The sequence below is a fragment of the Calypte anna genome, chromosome 2 (assembly GCF_003957555.1).
Source record: "Calypte anna isolate BGI_N300 chromosome 2, bCalAnn1_v1.p, whole genome shotgun sequence".
Classification (NCBI taxonomy): domain Eukaryota; kingdom Metazoa; phylum Chordata; class Aves; order Apodiformes; family Trochilidae; genus Calypte; species Calypte anna.
Window position 1 is genome coordinate 62,882,946 of NC_044245.1, and position 17,078 is coordinate 62,900,023.

A 17,078-nucleotide genomic window follows, 5' to 3' on the forward strand; every position below is an offset into this window, starting at 1 on the left:
AAGGTCAGGATTGTGGCTTAGTCATAACCTTGTTGCAGCAGAATATGTGAAGCAGGTGCTGAACACATCTTGGGCTGACAGGACATTTAAAGACACCCCCTAAAATGCCAGACCCTTTGGAGATGCCTCAGTGGGGTAACACTCAGAATCCAGTCAGACAGCACAGTTTTTCATTGCAATTTCAGGGTGGTGTGCTACAAGAAATAGCACATTATGATACAGCATGTCTGCTTGTCAGGAAGTTTTGCAAGGACAGAGAGCAGGGGCAAGCCTTAACTCAGATTACATACCTGCCAAGAAAAACTCTGGGGCCTCCTGGAAAGGTTGAAACCAAAATCTGCTTTCTAAATTTGCAGACAGGTCCCGGTTTTACACAGGTCAGATGACAAGGAAGATTTAATTGGAGAATTTCAAGCACAGCTGTGGAGTGATTGCTACCAGCAAGGAATCTGCTCAGTCACAAGATTTCACATCACCTTTGTGTTACCCAGTAGGTGATGTAACCTAAGGGATAGATACTTCCAGTTGGGTGATTCTTACATAGCTGAACAGCAGCATCCACCCTCTCTCACAGTAAGATTATATTAAGAAAACACCTCAGCCCAGCCCACTCTGACATCATGCCACCTGCACTGAGACCTTTGTTCTGCCTGACTTTGTCTGACTGCGCAGCTTGACCTGTTCTTGCTGGCACTGTAGTAGCTGGGAGCTTGGGAACTGAGATTGCAACCTCACTGCGTTCCCAGCTGCCTGAACAGAAACCTGCCCCCTGGAAAAGGTCTTACTTCAACAAGAACATTTCCAGAAGTTAGGACAACAGGAAGCAACTTCAAAGTGTTTATAATGTTTTCCCTTTGTGATGTTTATAGCAAGTCTGAAGGGTCCTTGGTAGCCTCTTCGGGCTAACTGAACAGAAACTTGCTTGAAACCTGTGAATGGGGTGATTCTGGCCTTGATGGTTGTCTGAAGATGCTGGGATTCAGTAGTGTGTGTGAAGGCTACCATGGGTTGTCCCTGGGACAGAGGAGCATGAGAAAGCTGAGGTTGTACAGGCAGTAACTCTGACAGTAGGCCAGGCAGATCAGTCAGAGCTGTGTGTCACAAGCACAGGGCTGGAACTGAAAGAGATTCCCCTGAGGCAATAAACTTACCGTGCCTCCCTATGTGTAATTGAGGTAAGACATTGTGGACATCTGACTGGCTGTAGCCAGGTGTGCATTTGTCAAAGGTGGGTGGAAAGATAAGCTACTAGGTAATGTTACTGCTATCAGTGTTTACTGAATGCTGCAGAGGCGATTGGCTACGTCAGGCACATAGTAGAAGGCCCCCATGGCCAGAATTTACAAGCCAAAGCCTTGATACTGAGTTGTCTGGCTCAGACCTCTGCTTGCTGAGAGCCTCGTGGTGGGGAGGAGTTAGATAAATATATTGGATAGCAGAGACAGAGTGCTAAAACACACAGGGGTACTTTTCCACCAGGGGATGGAGGCCTGGACAAAGCATGGACAGGAGGCCCAAAGAGGACTTTAGGTTAAAGTGATTATACTGTCTCATTTTGGTGGATCATTATAAAGTAGTGACAAAGCAGCCATTCAGTCATAAGAAGTGTGGAAGAGTCTCCTGGATGCGAAATCCAGCATTGACCAATGGCTGAATATGTGATTGGAGGAGGCAAGGGACATGGCTTAATGATGGACTTGGTTGGCAGTGTGCTAGGTTAATGGTGGGACTTGATGATCTTAAAAGTTTTTTCCAACCAGAATGATTCTATGGTTCTCTGAAGGTCATGGAAACAGGAGGAATATAGTGGATTGAGTACAAGAGAAGAATTGTGAAGAACCATGAAGAAGATGCTGAGAAACTTTACAAGTGGAAGGTGACACTATTGAGTGGTGTCAAGAATCAGACAGACTGGGCATTTTGACAGAGGGGAAACAGTATTAAAATACTAGATATTGTTATAAATATAATTGCCTATTAAAAAAGGCAAGGAACAGAGAAGCACTGAAGGTGGGAGACCAAAATGCCAGAAGTGATAGATACTTTGGGAGAGACTTGTAATTCTGAAAATGCTGGATGGGAACCTGGTCTAGATGTGGTAAACTGAAGATGTTACAGCCAGCTGGGTATGGGAGATGATAATGGAAAAGACATGGGTTAGTCAGGAAAAAAAAAAAAAAAAAAAAAGATGTGTTTTTGTACAGGAATCAGAGAAATCAGTAAAGAACCTTGTGCTGAGCTCAGGTTGTTGATATAACTGCACCCTTGGAAAGGCTGATAACATGGACACATTTCTCAGAAAGCCCCAGGGAGGCACTACTGTCTCCTTTTTTTAAGTTGAGAAGTCAAAGCACAGAAATGCTAAGTTCAATTGCCTGAGGTCACATATATTTTTGTGACAGAGCCAGGAACAGAATGTGCCTTTTGAATCCTATGCCAGCATCTTTAACACAGTACTGCTGTTCCTTACAGCAGTTGTGAGAAGAGATACAGGAGCAGGGAAGGAAAAGGAAGAAAAAATCATGTGGAAAAGTCAACTGGGGACATACACTGTTTCCAAAATATACGTGACAGATCATACTGGCTTTTTTTAATGTTTTCAATAGCTGTGTGTATACCTACTGTTGCAAAGTCTTGCTAACTCAGCTGGAGCACAGGTGAATGTTGATTCCAGGGTCAGCTGTGGTCCAGGCAGAATTACACTGCATCTGTCTGGAGGGCTGCCCAGGCTACAGATCCAGGCTGACTCCAGCTGAATTTGTGCAAAGCCAATCTGGTTATCTGTAACTTGTATTATCAGGCATATAAAAGACATCTGAGGGACTCCATCCAGATCCAGCATAACTGTGCAAGTGCTGCAAGACTGGGCTGGTATCAGCACACATACTCTATAACAGCTTGAAAGAGAAATGTGGATGAGCAGAAATCAGCCCAGGTAAAACGTAGGCCTCAAGGGGGAAGTCAGAGCATTGAAGTGGCATCATGTAGGAACAGAACTGATCTGGCAAACCCTGGGAGAGCTACTGGGATGCTTACAATCAGGGTACCCCATCACATCCTGTATTATCTAGGGGGTTGTTGCCTTGTGTTCCCAGTTACCCCACAACCTAAAATGATGGCACACTGCTATCTGTGCTTGAGAATGAACGACTGCAGCCAGGTGTTAAAGCCTCACAAGTGCTTCTGTCATACAAAAAGCCATGCATAAGTAAAGAAAGACTATGCTGAAAACCACAGCCTCCTAGTTGGAGTTAACTGGCAGGAAAATAGTGGCACAGACTTGAGACTTTCAGAAATCTTTGCAACACTGAGGCAGAGTGGAAAGTTTTGGACAGTACTGGAAAAGTGTGTTTAATATGGGCTTGTCATTCCAGGAGCTTCAGGGCACTGGGCATGTATCATTCCAATGTTAAGACGTGCCACCTCTGCTGTAAAATAGCTCCTTTCTTCTGGAAGAATTTGATGAATTATGTTGTAGTTTGCAAAAGTTACTCAAGTTGGATGAGTTTTAATCCTGTAATTCAAACACATTTGCTTTCCTCCCAAAATACGCAGTCAATAGAAACATAAGAAATAGAAACTCAAATGCACAGGAACCAGAATTCTGTGATTCTGAAGTGTAAAGTTATTGTGACTGTTTTGCATAAATAATTTGGAGGCTGTGAGACCCACAGCCAGAGACAGGACTAGAATTTGGGATCAGGGGTTAGTATTGACAAGGCCAAGAGTCCAGGGTATCCTTTGGCAGGCCTATGACTTGTTTAAACACCCTCTTTGAAATCTGACCCCAAATCCATCTCTCCTTCCTCACAATGTTTTCTTGCACTCATTAAGAAGACATCAACTAGATTTCCCAGGGTACTTATTTTTTGCAAAGGTGTAGCAAAGATGTGCCAGGTAACAGCAGGAGCTCCCCACCAATAACTGAGGATGTCTTAAAGGATGAGCATTCCCTTTGTTTTTGGCAGATTAATAATAGTATCAGATGTGAGTCAAACTGAGCCTTTAAAACTCAGCCATCTGAAGAAAGAGAACGCAGGAAAAATCTGCCAGGTAGCTGGCATGACAGGACACCTGAATGGGTGCCTGGCTATAAATAATGCTTGTGATGTGCTCAGCAGATTTGTACAAGCCTCGTTTTTAATATCCTTGAACCACGAACATACTGTTCCCTTCAAACAACAACCAGGGAAAAGGAGGTGAGGTCAGCAGAGCAGCTGCGTGCTCCACTCCCTGGCTTTGCTGCTGGGTCTGCCCTTTGGCAAAGGGGTGAAGGGAAGGAACTGGCTTTTATGAAGCAGTGCACACTCCACAGTTGTCATGTATCTTAGATCAGAATATTCTGAAATTCAGGTTTGTCTTCAGAGCTTTTAAAAGTGGCGGAAGCTGAGCAGAACTGATAATGATTTTACTTTAAAGGTTCAGTGTTAATGTTTAGACAGTGAGACAGATCCGAGCAAATCCTAATGTCAGACTTACCTAGCCTGGGATCTCCCCAGACTTTGGACATGTTCATAGTGGGTCTGAGTTAGTTCAGGCTCATCTGCTTTCTGTGAAGTGAGTTTTGTAGTCCAGTTCTTTAGACAATTTTGGGAAGAATCTGGGCAGAGGGGAGGCCTGCTTTAACACATCCACATTGAATTTCTGATCAGGAAAGTGCTTTGTTTCAGGGATGGATCACCACAGGCTCATACAAGAGTGAAAACCAAACTTTTCTGAGCAAGGCTAGATATGCCAAAATATTACAAGAGGAGCTGCTGGTGGAATAGTTCCAGCCCAGCTGGAAATATTGGAAATCACAGTAGAAAATCAAGAGTGATTCCAAAAACCTTCTTCCTGATCTTACTCCCAGTGGAACTGATTTAATGATTTGCAAAGCCAGGGGAGATAGAGAGACTGAACAGGAATGATTGAGTATTCAGTGTTGTTATTCAGTATCTGGAACATATTTAGAAGTTGTAGCTATGGGTTAGACCTCCTTTGTTGTGCATGCTGAGAAGCACAGAACCTAGGGGTAGAGGCCCTTGGCCTGGAGTTTTGAAACAACAGGAATCAAATACAGACCCATCCATAGCTCTTTGACAAGGGATCACTCAGACCTGCACTGAACACATATGGCTGATGGACTTAAAAAAATCCATCACTTAATTAACAAAATCTGCTTGTTTTATATTAGTGGAGGGACGAGTACATTACATTCATGAGTTTGCCTTCATTAAGTGTAGAGTTCTACTCACAGATTTGTAGCCTAGACAGGTCTGGAAGGAGGACTGGTCTTCTTTTCTGTACTCAGGTACAGGAGCTCCATGGGTCCCAGCCCTGTGTTTAGGGCTTCTGACTTCTGCAGTCACAGTAGTATTTAATAAGGAACTGTGCTCAGATACTGTTATGAAGTAAAGGGTTAAAACTTAATTTGAAAATGAAGAGTGTGAGGTTGAGTAGAATAATATGCAACTTTCTCACCACAACCAAAGAGGATTCTTTCCATTTAAAATACCAAATAATTTCATCATGTGTCAGTTCTTCAGTACAGTATTTCTTCCAAGTTTGCTGCATTTGTTACAGGAGGGGACTCTCTGTACCAAACGATTTAGGGCTGGCTATTGTTTTTGGAGGCCACTATGTTCTTGCTTTGTCTTCACCCTTTTTTCCTTTCTCTGCTTTCTTACATGTCACTTTGCTGATCACAGGAGCTGGTGCTGATTTTGTCATGCTTGGAGGAATGTTTGCAGGCCACGACCAGTGTGCTGGAGAGATTATGGAAAAGAATGGCAAGAAGGTGAAACTCTTCTATGGAATGAGCTCTGATACAGCCATGAAGAAGCACGCAGGAGGGGTTGCTGAATACAGGTATGAATTCCACACAGGAGTGATTGCAGTGATCCATCCAGCCAGTAACTTGTGGAACAGAACTGTGCAAAAGGCATCTGTTGGAAACAGGCCCATGCCTCTGTTCCCGTTTTGGAAGCTGTTAACCAACATTCAGAGCAGCAGATTTGAGGGAGGGATGACATAAAGAGGGAGACAGGGAGAAGGAGTTGGGTGAGTGCAACCATCTTTACTCAGCTGCATCCATCACAGTGTCCTGTCACTGCAGCACTAGGTGTATGGTCTGGGAAGTCATTATGGATCTTACAGGTCTCTTGGAGACACGTGGGAATTTAAGTGCTGGAACATGGCATGCTAGGCTGCAGTTTCTGGCTCTCTGCTTTTGCAGGTTGGGTGTCCTGTTGGGGTACAGGTTCCTAGCTGGCCCACATGCTCCCTTCCAATTGCAAAAAGTGGGTGCCTGGTGAATCAGTGAAGCTCAGATGAGGTTTCCTCAGTATGGAGCTGACTTACAGCCATAACAGTAATGAAGGCCCAGACCCTCCAAAGCCCTCTCAGTGGCAGGTGGTCTGCCACTTCTATGGAGTTAAAATGTTCCATAAAAGGTGCATTAGTTCACTTAGCACTTAATGAAGTGATAAGACACAGCCTACTTCAGAGCATTTACATCTGTCTCCTTAAGCCTAAACCACAGCATCATAGAACAGTTTGGGATGGAAGACACCTTAAAAGGTTATCTCCAACTTTCTCCCCTTGCAATGAGCAGGGACATCTTGAATTAGATCAGGGTTCTCAGAGTCCCATCCAACCTGACTTTGAATATTTACAAGGAGAGCCTCAACCACTTCTCTGGGCAACCTATTCCAGTGATTTACTGGAATCACTCATTGTAAAAAATTTCTACGCTCCTTTAGTTTTCCCTTGTCCTATCACAACAGGCCCTGCTAAAAAGTTTGTCCCTGTCTTTCTTATAAGCCCCCTCCTAAGTACTGACAGCCTGCAGTAAGGTCTCCCTGGAGCCTTCTCCTCTCCAGGCTGAACAACCCCAACTCTCTCAGTCTTTCCTCATAGGAATGGTGCTCCAGTCCTCTGATAATTTTTGTGGCCCTCCTCTGGACCCCAGAGCCCCATGTCTTTCCTGTACTGAGGACTCCTGAGCTGCTCTCAACCCTTCATCCCCCATCCTGTATGGATACTGGGGAGTGCCCTGATCCAGGTGCAGTGCCTTGCACTTGGCCTTGTGTGAATCTCATGAGATTCACATGCACTCACTTTTTGAGCATGTCCAGGGTGGTGGTAGACATGGTGCTGGAGAGACCTGGAGACAAATGAAGTCATCAGCTTTCCTGGTCTGTCAGGTAACCCAGGCTCATTAAAAGAGCAGCCTGTGTGAAAATGTGGAAAGAGAGAGCTTGTGGATTCTACACTTACCTGACAGGCTGTTCCTAATAGACACAGTCTGGCTCAGTACTACTTTTTGAGGAAGGCTTCTCAAGAAAAGAAAATCAGTTGGATGGGAGATGGTAGCAAAGAGTTTTTATAAGAGCCAAAAAGCTTCTGATGAGTTTTGGCAAGTTCCAAGGGCATTTGTTTTTCACAGGAAAAAAAAATCTTAATAAGCAAAAATACACAATTGAATATTGTAGTTGGAGAACATGTATATTCTGGCAGATTTTTAAAGCCAGAAATTTTCTCATCTAATGGATGAGAAGAGGACAGGGATACCTTTACCTTCTGCCTAAGTAGGACATACATGTCTTTCTGGAGTAGAGTGTACATTGTACTTTACCTGAGCACATGTCTCTCTTTCTGGGGCTCACATCAGAAGCTGAAAAGATGTTCTTTTTTAGTCTCATATGGGGCCACATCTGTACCAATTAAAAGCAGTGCTGTCTGCAGGATATCTGGCTATGCTGATGACAGCCAGTGGATTGCTTAGGGGAGCAACCCATGTGACTGTCTTTCATAGATTCATAGAATGGATAGGGTTGGAAAGGACCTTAAAGATCATCCAGTTCCAACTCCCCTGCATGGGCAGAGACACCTCCCACCAGACCAGGTTGCTCAAGGCCCCATTCAATCTGGTCTTGAACACTTCCAGGGAGAGGGCAGTCACAACTTCCTAGGGCATCCTGTTCCAGCATCTCACGCGTTCACAGGAAAGAGTTTTTTCCTAATGTATAACCTAAATCTTCCTTCTTCAAGTCTTAAACAATTTCCCCTTATCCTCTCTATACACACCTGTGCAGAAAGCCCTACCCCAGCTTTCTTGTAGGCCCCTTTCATTGACATCTGTTAAGCTTCTGCTCCACCATCACCCCCAAGCCTCTCTCCTCAGGGCTGAGGCTCCACAATCCTTTCTCATCCCAGCCTGTTTTGGCGCATGGGATTGCCTCAACCCAGGTGCAGAACCTTGCACTTGGCCTTGTTGAACTTCATGCAGTTTTCACAAGCCCACTTCTGGAGCCTGTCCAGGTCCCTCTGGATGCCATCCCTTTCCTCCTGCGTCTTGACTTCCCCATACAGTTTGGTGTCATCAGCAAGCCTGCTGAGGGTGCAGGTTGCAGGGTTCCACCTGCTTGGCCTGCCAAGCTGTTTTGATGCTGCAGGTTCAGTGTGCTTTGGCTTTCAAGCAAGGCTGTTTCTTTGCAGAAGACGAGAGTTGACAAGTGGCCATCTGGATCCGAGATAAGCTGAAGTGATGCAGCAGAAAGATGTGCTGCATATCTCTGAGCTTTGATTAACTCTAGGCTCATATACCAGTTCCTGGAAGCATTGCACAGTTGTTTGGGGGCTTTTTTCATCCCCCAGCAAATTTGCTTGTCATCAAAGCCTCTGAACAAATGGCCTGAGTGGACAGCACTAGTAATTATCTCATAATTTAAAACTGACAGCTGCTGGTTACCCAGAGGTGCTGGCAAGCTTTTGTCTGAACTACAGTAATGATGTGGCAAAGTCCTGATGCTGCTCAGGCCTGTAGTTAATGGAAGCTGATCCCAAGCATGCTATGTGGATCTCAGTGCTGTGTAGCCATCTAGGGCCTGAGTACCACAAAGCTTGTGAAAGTTGCAGGAAAAACTTTGGGAAAGCTTGCTGTGTCAGTGAGCCAAAGGGATATATATGGCAGCAGTTGAATTCTGCTTTGCCTAGTTAGGTGTATGTGTGATCTGGAAAAAAAATTATCACCAGCAGGAGAATTCATTGACACTGTCCTTAAAAATGAGATAAAATGCAAGCATTATGTCTTGCAGGAATGAAGAGCACTGTTTTAAGCTCGGTCTAGATAGACATTTTCCCTTTCTTATGGCAATACTACACAAATTCTGCTTGATCCATAGCTGTATTTTGTTTTGTATCCTGATTTTAGAGTCCCCTGAGGAAGGAGTTCTGAAACCTTCTCAGCAACAAGGGAGCAGAAGCACAATCTAAAATGTTTAGTCCCTGCTGAGATACTGCTTTTTTGTGAGTCCCCAATCTACTGATAGTTCCAAACATTGTATCTATAAGCCTTGGCTGTTAACTGTGAAGGAGCTGATTCTCATCATCTTTGCATTGCAGCCAGACCTGGCTGCCTCTACCATCTTTTGGTCTTGTTCTTGCTTAGCAAGCATGATGAGCATCACTGTGGTTTAAAAATAGCAACTGCTTAGTTACCCAGCACTGAAAATATATGGACCATTGAAGGGATGATTTGAAATAGGGCAAGGCTTTGCTTTAAATTACTCTTACAGGAAGAGTTAGAGAAAGTTTAGACACTTAGTAATTTAGCTTATGGCAAACTTTAACTAAAAGTGTTCTAAATCAGCATTTTAATTTCAGGATACCCTGAGCAGGTAAAAAGTCAGGGGTATTGTTCATATGCATTTAAAAAGCCCAGCTGTAAGTCTGTATCAGTTAACCCCAAAAGCTGCTTCGTCTTTAAAAGAGCCTGAGCACTCACAATGTTTTATTCAGGCAGTGGGAGTTCAGTGTGCTGAACCCCCCTGCAGAATCAGACTACTTGTCACTTAACTGCATCCTCTCAAAATCACACATTTTGGCTGGAGAACTTAAGCCTCCAGCAAACAGTTAAATTAAAATTTACAGGTATGGTGAGATTGCTGTAGCAGGGAGTAAAGTCAGGAGAGTAATTGTTTTTGTAATGGATATGTCAAGTTGATCCTATTTAATTTTGTTCAAAATCCATGTACCTGGTTTGATTACTTTTATGTGGATTTTCACCTCTTTCCACAAGGAACATGGATAAGAGCTGGGATTTTCTGAAAGGCAATTATTTTCTTTTATGGGAGAAAAGGAATATGGCAAGCAGGAACAGAGGGAAGCATGCAGTATTTTTCAGTTAGAGCCAATTTACTTCGTTAACCCTTTTGAGATTTCACAGGTTTTGTGTGTGAATGCTGCAATTCACATTGTGGTCACTCAGCAATTCACAGCTGCTACTAAGCTAGGTTTTGGCACTTTGTACTAGCTGTAGGGTGGAATTTTGGCCACAGAGACAGGCTAGCACCAGCAGCTGACTGCTGCTTACTGTCTTTTTCTGTATCCCAAATGATAGCCTGGAAGATCTGCCCCCCGTTCCTGCCATTTATTAAATGCTCCACTCATAAGGTTGCCTGATGCTGGGGCATCCTGACCCCTTTATTGTGGCTCATGTTTTGCCAGGCTGACAGAGCACCATCATATGGATGCTTCACCCCAATCCACCCTGCCAGGATTCCCACCCATCATGCAGAGCCCTCCACGCCAGCAGCAGGCTTGAGCTGGACAGGGGTTAGACTGTAGACTGGACCCTGTGTGAAAAGTCTAAAGCAAACCCTTGTCCCTTTCTATTCACCATGCAGTGGCTAGCAAGAGACAGAGAGCATCTGCTGAGAGCATCTGAGCACACCTTTCCAGATGTTGAGAGTCCCAATTGCTTCACCTTTCTTTCCTGAGAAGGGGTTAATTTCAGGTGGTAACACCAGGAGAGGTATCAGAGCTGCAAGTCCCTCAGCAGTTTCTGCTGACTGGTGTGTACAACTATGCCAAGCGTGCCAGCTTTTTGTGACACTTGTTGTAATCCATGCATGGCCTGTGTGCAGGCATTTGTTGCTGGCAGAACTGTCTCAAAGTGGGGATTTTTCTACTTGGTTTCATATATTGCCGACTAAGACAAACTTGTAATCACTGTTGGGTTATTAAAAAAACACACTTAAGCCAACCCCTTTCCTCCCCCTTTTCCAGACTCCACTTAAGCCAGACACCTCTCTTTGCCCTGCCATGTCTCAGCTCCCCTTACTTTCACCACAGATCACAATCTGTCCCAGCTCCTTCCAGTGATGAGAGGGGTGGCATGGGATCTTGTAGTCATGTGTGTAATGGCTTCTGTCTGCCACTCCTCCTTCTAACTGTGCCTGCTCCATCATGGATTGTCCACAGGCCACAGGGCCTTTTGCAGCTGTCTCTGCTGTGGCACGGGTTGCCCAGGGACTACAGTCTCTTTAAGGAGAGTGCTCACCATTTTCATGAAGCACCTCTTTCTGAGAGTACATCTTTAGCTGCATTGTCTCCTCAGGCATGTTCAGGTGTGTCTCCTCTCCCAGTGGCTGCTGCTGTTTCTTAAATACACTTGAGGAGAGGTTTCGTGTGCTCCCCCGCTGGCTGAAATGGCTTTACCCCATTTTCAGAGTAAGGTGGAGCCATCTCTGTGACTGGCATGCAGCAGATCATGGCCTTCTTCCATACAAGTCACACCAACAGCCCTTGATACCAAAATTTTACCATATATGCAAAAAAAACCCAAAACACCCCACATAAGCAAGAAAGCCCCAACAGTTTGAATATTTACTCATTACAAACTCTATGCCTCACCTCTGTGGACTCCTGTCAGGGTTAATATCATTTTCATCTGAATACCTGCTACAAAATTTAGGACTTGTCCCTTCAAAACAGACAACCAAGACCAAAACAGCAGCCATTCACTGTGCTTTAGCTCTAAAACATATGACTGAGATTGTATAAAGAAAAGTTAACACTGCTGTTGAAGGTACCAGTATGTTCTTGAGTTTAGCAACTGTAGGGTTCATTTACATCCAGAATGGTGTATGTGTGTGTGTGAGTGTGTGTGTGTGAACACTGTTCACATGCAGCAGCATGGGCATTTCCCCATCTGGGGAGTCAGATGACACACTAAAGAGCTTCACTTTCTTGGGGCTTGTTCCAAAGCCATAACATTAATTGGGTGCTGACCTTTTTGATGCACTTGCAGTTACTTAACTCACAGTTCTAGATTTCTGTCCCACTTCCATTCTATCCTCCTCCTTTTCCTTCTGGAATATCTGCTACTCCAAGCATGTAGGGTGAAAGCATGGAGAATTTTCATCCCTTTTTTGACACTTTTTTTCCCAAGGGTGAACATAAAACTGGACACACTGTTCTATGGAGCTCATCTCACACACCTCTTCCAGCATGCTTCCCCAGTATGGTATCTGTAAGTCACTCTTGGATCAACAGGGAATCCCACCAGCTGATGCTAGAAGAGCAATAGCAACTTTTGAGCTGTCAGAGCTTTGGGGCTGTGACCTTAGTGTTCACCACTAAAACCTACAGGTTTTTGTCTCCAAAGCCAAAAGGGGCATCCATAAGCTCAAGCTCCCCACCACCACCATAGCCACTGCAGTGGCACTTTCCAAGGGCAGTGGCTGTAAGTATCCCACATTTTTATAACTTCCTCTGAGCAAAGGACTGCCAAGTCTTCACGCTCTCAGGAGCTATATTCCCACCTCTGCAGGTCTGTTGAACCACTGTGACTGGGGCTGCCTGTGCCATCAGCTCTCTGCTATCAGAACCCTGCAACTTATGCCCCACATGTTGCTCAAGCATGAATTAGCAGGGCACTCGTGTTTGAACTAAAGGGGCATTCATGCATAAATCATTTGGACACTCATGCGTGAGCTGAATGGTCAGTCATGCATGAATGCAGAACCCTGCATTTCTTGCCCAGAAGCACATCCAGGGCTCTTCAGCTGGCAGAATCTGGTAGCTAAATTTCACACTGCTTTCCCTAAATCCCGGCTGTGCGCTGTCTTGCACATTCTCACAGGAAGCTCCCCAGAGGCCAGACTGGACTTCCCAACTTTGACTGGAGGTGGTGGCCATGGCCAAAAACCAAGCTCCAGAATGATACAGCATGACTTCTTTTGTGTTGTTTTGTGGGCCAGGCCTGCTCTTACTGCTGGCACTAGTGCTGAAAACACAAGCCTGTGAAGTCCCATCAGGCAGCACCAGCCCTACAAGGCACCAGTGAGCCCCATGCAGTCTGCTGGATGCCAGTGGCACGTGGATTTCCCATTGGGCAGTTATTACAGTGTTTATTTAAGGGTTTCAAGAAAAAGGCAATTACTCTTCAGATGTAGGGAGATTAATCCTGGTTCCTTATTCACATGGCATATTAACACTCCTTCTTTATTGTCTCTCTAGGGCTTTGACCTCATATTTAAACTAACAGAATGAAAGATAGCCAGGCTCTCACTGAAGTACCTCCACATAGCCGCTGTTGCTAATGATTTGCAAATGGAACTTCTAAACAGGCATGCCCTTTCTTTCTTGCACTATCCCCTAGACAACCTGTTTAAGGAGATGTAAATAAAGCCACATGTAAAATGGCAGATTCCTAATGTGATTTCTCTCTCCATTCTGTAGGGGAGAAGGACAGTAGTCCCCTCTCCCCTCTGCATTTCTCTTAGACCCCCTTCCAAGGAGCCAGAATGCCATACAGAACAAGCTTCCTCTAAAGCCCAGAGAGATCAGCTGGTGGTTGGGGAACTCTGCTGCAGGAGGAATTGCTGAGCATGAGGCTGAAGAAAGCTGAAGGGGCAGGGGTTAAAGTTATTTGCCTGGATCTTTCCATCATGTAACTCTTCAGATGTGCTTTTGACGACAGTGCAGTCCGTGCTGGCATACGTGCATACTTGACAGTATACACAGACCTCTTTTTTTTTTTCTGGCCCTGAATTACACTGGCTCACCTTTTAGCTTCAGGGGACAGCTCTGCAGCAGCTTTCCACAGAGCGGGTCAGCTCTGTGGGCTCCAGAGGATCAGGCTGGTAGGAGACAGCTGGAGTATGTCCACCTGCATTTGCTCAGTGACATGGGACAGAACCCAGGGGCTGCAAAACCCCTGTAGAACTGGGATGAGTGGTACCTGCTGAGACCCAGCTCCACCATTCCTGAGGTTCATTGCCTGAGCCTGGCCATTCCTTATCCTTTAAAACTTGAAACTCTCAAGGTCACATGTACCTTTTCCTAAACCTGGGAGCTTCACTTGCTTGTAGGCAGATACTGAAGAGAAGGATACTGGGGCATCTAAAAAGAATCTTTCTGCTCCTAATTCACAGCATTGATGGTGAGTAGAGTTGAGGCATTTCAGTGCTAGAGATCACCAAGCTGCAACAGGCCAGCAAACAATAAAGCTGTGGGAATATTTGTAAACTGCAGCATGTAGAGTGTTAAGCTCCATATGATTGCTCAGGTGAACAGTTATGTTTTTCATCTTGCTGTAAATGAAGTAACTAATCTCTTCTGCAGGGCTTCAGAGGGCAGAACTGTGGAGGTCCCATACAGAGGGGATGTGGAACTCACCATCCTGGACATCCTTGGGGGGCTGCGCTCCACCTGCACCTACGTGGGAGCTGCCAAACTCAAGGAACTGAGCAGAAGAACAACATTTATCCGGGTCACCCAGCAACACAGTCAGGTCTTCTCTTAGCCAAGGGTTGGGGGTCTGGAGAGAGAGGGGCTGAGGAGAGGAGCAGGAAGGGCTGCTGTTTTCTTTTGCTTTCTCCTCCATGTTGTGTTAGTGGCAAACTCTCCTCTCTCGGAATGGCAGTGGATAAATGTAGATGGGATTTGGAAGGGGAAGGTCGTGCTATTAACACAGTGCCATTGGTTCAAAATGCAATAGCCTCATCTTTTATTGCTGTGCCTATTTAATTTTGTAATCAATATTTCTTCACCTGATTTTTCTCCCTCTCTGCTGAATAGCTGCTGAAACCTCAGTTAGCAGGAACTGGCTTGTACAGACATGGCTGTTATGCCTGCACACATACACACATTCCCTTTTTTTAAGACTGACCTGTCAGCTACCACCGCTTCTGGCAGCGTGACCTCCAGACACTGCAGGCTGGGAGGGAAAAAGATTCAAGGAATTGCACAGAGAAATCAAAAATCAAATTCTCTTAAGCTTTGTTCTGGCAACAGAATGGATGTTTGTGGCATGGCTGCCAGCCTGCAGAACGTTAGAGGTGGATGGTGGATGAGGCCTGGCTACTGGTGACTTCTTACTGTGATGACAAAAATGTCAGACCTCTCTCACTCTCAGGTCACAGGCCTGGTCCTGCTGTACTTAATCTCCCTACTCAATGGACTTGCCTCTTCAGAGAAGCTGGCATTGAATGTAGCAAACCCATACTGTCTCCCCTGCCTCCATCTGTGGAGGTCATTCAGGAGAAAACATCTCAGAGCTCACCTGCTTTTTCATGCAATCAGTTACTGAATTACCTGGGTTCTTGCTTTTACCTCTTCCCTCTGAGCAGATTTTTAAGACATTGAAGCTCAGCAACAGTAACTCCACCAAGGGAGGTGGGGGTTTCTCTGCAAGCCCACTCTCTTCCCTTGCTTATTCATATCCACTTAACAAAGATGTAAACATGCTGTGCTGTGCAGTGCCTGTGGCCTGGTGAATGAAGCTGGAAGAATCAAATTCCCTTGTAGTTATCTGGTGCCATTCCTTTGCAGTCCTTGCACCATGAAAAGCAAAAGTGAGCTTTCAGCCCAATACCCCAGTTGCAAGACACTGGTAGGCTGACATGGAGTTAAAGCATTTGCTGCAAAGACAGTAATGAATGTTTAAGACTCTGGGTAACACTTTAATCAACTGTAATGTCCCACTAATTAATTGATAAATCACAATGAAATTTCTTAGGAAACACACTGCATCCACATGAATACCACAGTAGCTCATTATGATAAATGATGTAAAAGTGAGCACCAACAGAATTAATAATGCTGGGCCACTTACTTTAAAGTGCTGCTGAGGTTGTAATACAGCTGATAGTACTTCAGTGTCTTGCTCTCCCCTCCTGTAGATACCTGTAGAAAGAGGCAGGCTTCCTTTTAAAAGCAAAAGAGTCATCTATAGAAAGAAGAACAGCAAAGAGAAACTTATATGCTGGACTGCTCAAAAAAGCCATACACAAGGATTGGTACAATGATCATGCAGAGGAACAGACCCAGGCCACAGGCTGATCCCTGGTGATTCTGAAGTGCTGTGTGCACATCAGAAAAAAACCCCACAGAATATCTTCTAAATAGCCTGGTGTTTCAAATGTTTTCCTTTCAACATGTATGACATAATTTTTAATTATGGTATGACCCCTTTCTCTTCTTTGGAGGTGCATAATGGCCTTAATGTGAACACAGGTTATGCTTGTGCTGGCTTTAAGGACTACTTGTTCTGCCCACATAGATACCATAAAGGAACCTGAACACAGAAGAGAAGGCGGCCCTGTAAATAAAGGACCTGATCTCTGTTCCCTCCAGCCTGAAAGCATCACATTAACGAGGTGCCAGGCTTCTTTACCACAAACCACACACTGCTCTTACCTGAGTACAGACAGTTCTGCTACGCTGCATCAGCACAGCAAGAGGTGGTCACTGTTGCTTTATTTGTGTGCTGTGAAGGGAAGGGGTACACAGGCAAACCAACACCTCTGCTAGGAGTGGGGTTCAACCATGACAGCACAGGCCTGACCAGGGTGACTACAGGTGTGTCCCCACACTCGTGCCTTCATACGTGGGAAGTGCAGCAGTCTGCTGGTCTCTCACCCACCCTCGCTAGCGCTTTTCTACTTTTTTTAGCTACATTTCTAAATGGAATTTAAGAAATACGTATACATATATAAAATATATATTTGTAAACATTTTTTTTTAAAGTCATATGCACATTGAGCAGAGCAGCTTTATGACATAGCTTCAGAACAGTTTCTTTTCCAAAGGGCAGGTGCTGGGAGGGTAGGGGAGCTGCCTCTGCATAGGCATGGCAAGCTCGGAGCTTCCCCCTCTCCTCCCCCCCCCCCCCCCCCCCCCCCCCCAGGGAGGGAGGCTGCACACTTACACAGCCAGCCTGGCCAGGGGCCACTCTTACACCCCCTTTCCTTCCCCTGTCACACATACCTCTGACTGACCAATGACTAACAGGAAAGGATGGGGAT

At 45.2% G+C, this 17,078-nt stretch overlaps 1 protein-coding gene across 1 annotated transcript in view; it reads left to right on the forward strand.

Moving 5' to 3' along the window:
* The window catches only part of GMPR (guanosine monophosphate reductase), a 43,403-nt gene extending 26,608 nt beyond the window's left edge, over positions 1-16,795 (forward strand). The window contains exons 8-9 of the mRNA XM_008497140.2: positions 5,691-5,850; positions 14,395-16,795. Of these exons, the coding sequence (XP_008495362.1) occupies positions 5,691-5,850; positions 14,395-14,575 (341 nt within the window). The 3' untranslated portion in view covers positions 14,576-16,795. The remainder of the gene's footprint in view (positions 1-5,690; positions 5,851-14,394) is intronic.
* The last annotated feature ends 283 nt before the right edge of the window (positions 16,796-17,078 follow it).